Genomic DNA, 2199 nt, shown 5'->3' on the forward strand with positions numbered 1-2199 from the left:
GTCTGGGTACTTGTCAAGATCAAAGGATAGAACACATGACAGTTTGTGTCATTATGCTCATGACTTTCTAAAGCTTTCTTCCCAGTTTTTAATTTTTGAAGGGGAAAAACGGGGCCGGATATTGGTAGCCTCAGGCAGTAAACTCTCATATGAACTTGGACTTGGCACTAGGTACTGAAACACAGACGTGCTCCATGCAGGGCATAATGTACTTGCTGGAAAAGTCACTAAATATCTTACCAGATTATTTCCTCTGAGACTCAACTATAAAACTTGGCCCTTTTTAATGATGCTTAAAATATATTTCGTCCATACTGTTCTTTTTCCATCTCTCTCTCTCTTTCTTTCCTAAAACAGCTCAGCTTCCTGAGGTAGCGTGATGTCTCTATGGCAATAAGGTGAAAATGTCTAGCTTATTTTGTTGTAGTTACAACAATCCAGACATTCAAGACCTGTCTCTGTCCCAATCCGTCATTTTACTTGACTGTTCCAAAAATATGGCTTCTAGAAAAAAAGTTAACATTGTAAAGGGGTCTACCTGAATGACATAAAGAGTCCTAGTTAACTTCTGGCTGTCAGGTAAAACCTGCTCTTCAGGATGGCAGAATATATAACACATGAAACCTATGTTCACCCAATGAGTATTTTAACTAGCTAAAAAAAATTTAAATGTCCGTTTTAGTGTCAAATACAGGAACTCTGAAGGAAGGGGTATTATATCTCTGCCCTCCCTTCCCCACCCCCTTCTACTGATATGGGAGGTTTCTAATTTCTGGAAATCCTGAAAAATCCTAAGACTCATCAGTATCGGATGCTTCACAGCCTGATCCCGCACTTTCCCTGGGAGAAGCTGGTCTCCTCCTGCTTCATCAGATGTATGATCTCATTGTACATACGGTGAGGAGCATCCAAGCCCCAGATGAAATCCACATGTGCCCACTCAGGAATGTTCTTATGGTAGATGAGATTGGTCACCTCAGAGAGCAGTGTCTTCACGTCCTCTGGATTTGAAAGCCAGTCCTGACCCCCAGTCCACACTGCGGTGGGGACCATCATATCTCCGACTTTGTACCTTATGGGAGTTGGCTAGAAAAAAGGAATCGTTTTTAACTGTCGGTAACATATGGATTTCCAAACTCACGATTTATATTTCAAGTCAACAGAGTCAAAATATGTCATGTGTTGCGAAGAAAGGTGCACGGGCACCGCAGCCAAACAGGACCCCATCTAGAGTTGTCTGTTCAGCCCCTACTTGAAGGTACAGTCGGTTAGCCTCAGTTTCTTCATCTAGGAAATGGGGATGACGCTTGTAACAACTTACGAGGTTAAGTGACAAACCATGTAAGTGGCTTTCCACCTTAAGCATGAATTTTCAATTATTTTTCTCCTTATTTATAAATATTTAACACATACGTTGCCTTTGGAAGATAATGTTCCTGTCCTTTTAAAGGTTGATTTCACAAATTTCATGAGGCCAGAGGGAGAGAGATTCTCGAGAGAAAGGCAAGAGATTGGAGTCCCCTGAGAAGGTAGCTGGGTCTTCACAGAGACTTTCTGGGAGAACAGAAAGGCCTTGAGACAGTCCAAGTTCAAAACCTGGGGAAGTCAGAGGCCCTAGAACTCGGGTCATTTGAGCGGGGGGGGGCAGGGAGGGGTAATGATTAGACCCCTGCTCCAGTCCCCCATCACCTGAAGAAAGTCATCTAGGATTCCGAACTGACGATCTCCCTTATTCAAGCAGTGCTTCTAGATCAGACTGGCTGGCTGAGCCCTGAGGTTAATCAAGCACCCAGAACTTTCCACAGTAATGTTGAGCCCCGATTCTTCTCAGAAAATCCACCATGGAGCCAAGGCTTCAACCCAGGAGTCTTGGTTGATTCTGTGGCTTTCTAAGAATTTAGAGTTCTAGCCTGAGACTGTGATTTACAATAACGAGTATATATTTGGTCTTCATCCCCATTTCTGGCACAGACCTCCTCTTTACCCTTGGAATTTACTCAATGATCAGAGCCAATAAAGTGTCTTTTGTTAAGTTAAAGAGGTGACTTTTGGACTTGACTTAAGGATGGGGGCTGGTTGAAATAAGTCAATCAGAGAAAGACATGTATCATATGACCTCACTGATATGAGGAATTCTTAATCTCAGGAAACAAACTGAGGGTTGCTGGAGCGGGGGGTGGGGTGGGAGGGATGGGGTGA

The 2199-nt window shown here is 43.3% G+C and overlaps 1 protein-coding gene across 2 annotated transcripts in view; it reads right to left on the reverse strand.

Moving 5' to 3' along the window:
- Positions 1 to 560: 560 nt before the first annotated feature.
- Positions 561 to 2199, reverse strand: part of LIPM (lipase family member M) — a 15861-nt gene continuing 14222 nt past the window's right edge. For both annotated transcript variants that reach the window (XM_006732609.3, XM_081824367.1), the window contains exon 9: positions 561 to 1086. In XM_006732609.3, the coding sequence (XP_006732672.1) occupies positions 817 to 1086 (270 nt within the window). In that variant the 3' untranslated portion in view covers positions 561 to 816. The remainder of the gene's footprint in view (positions 1087 to 2199) is intronic.

This window comes from Leptonychotes weddellii, chromosome 6 (genome assembly GCF_054177405.1).
Source record: "Leptonychotes weddellii isolate Sample4059 chromosome 6, ASM5417740v2, whole genome shotgun sequence".
Lineage (NCBI taxonomy): Eukaryota > Metazoa > Chordata > Mammalia > Carnivora > Phocidae > Leptonychotes > Leptonychotes weddellii.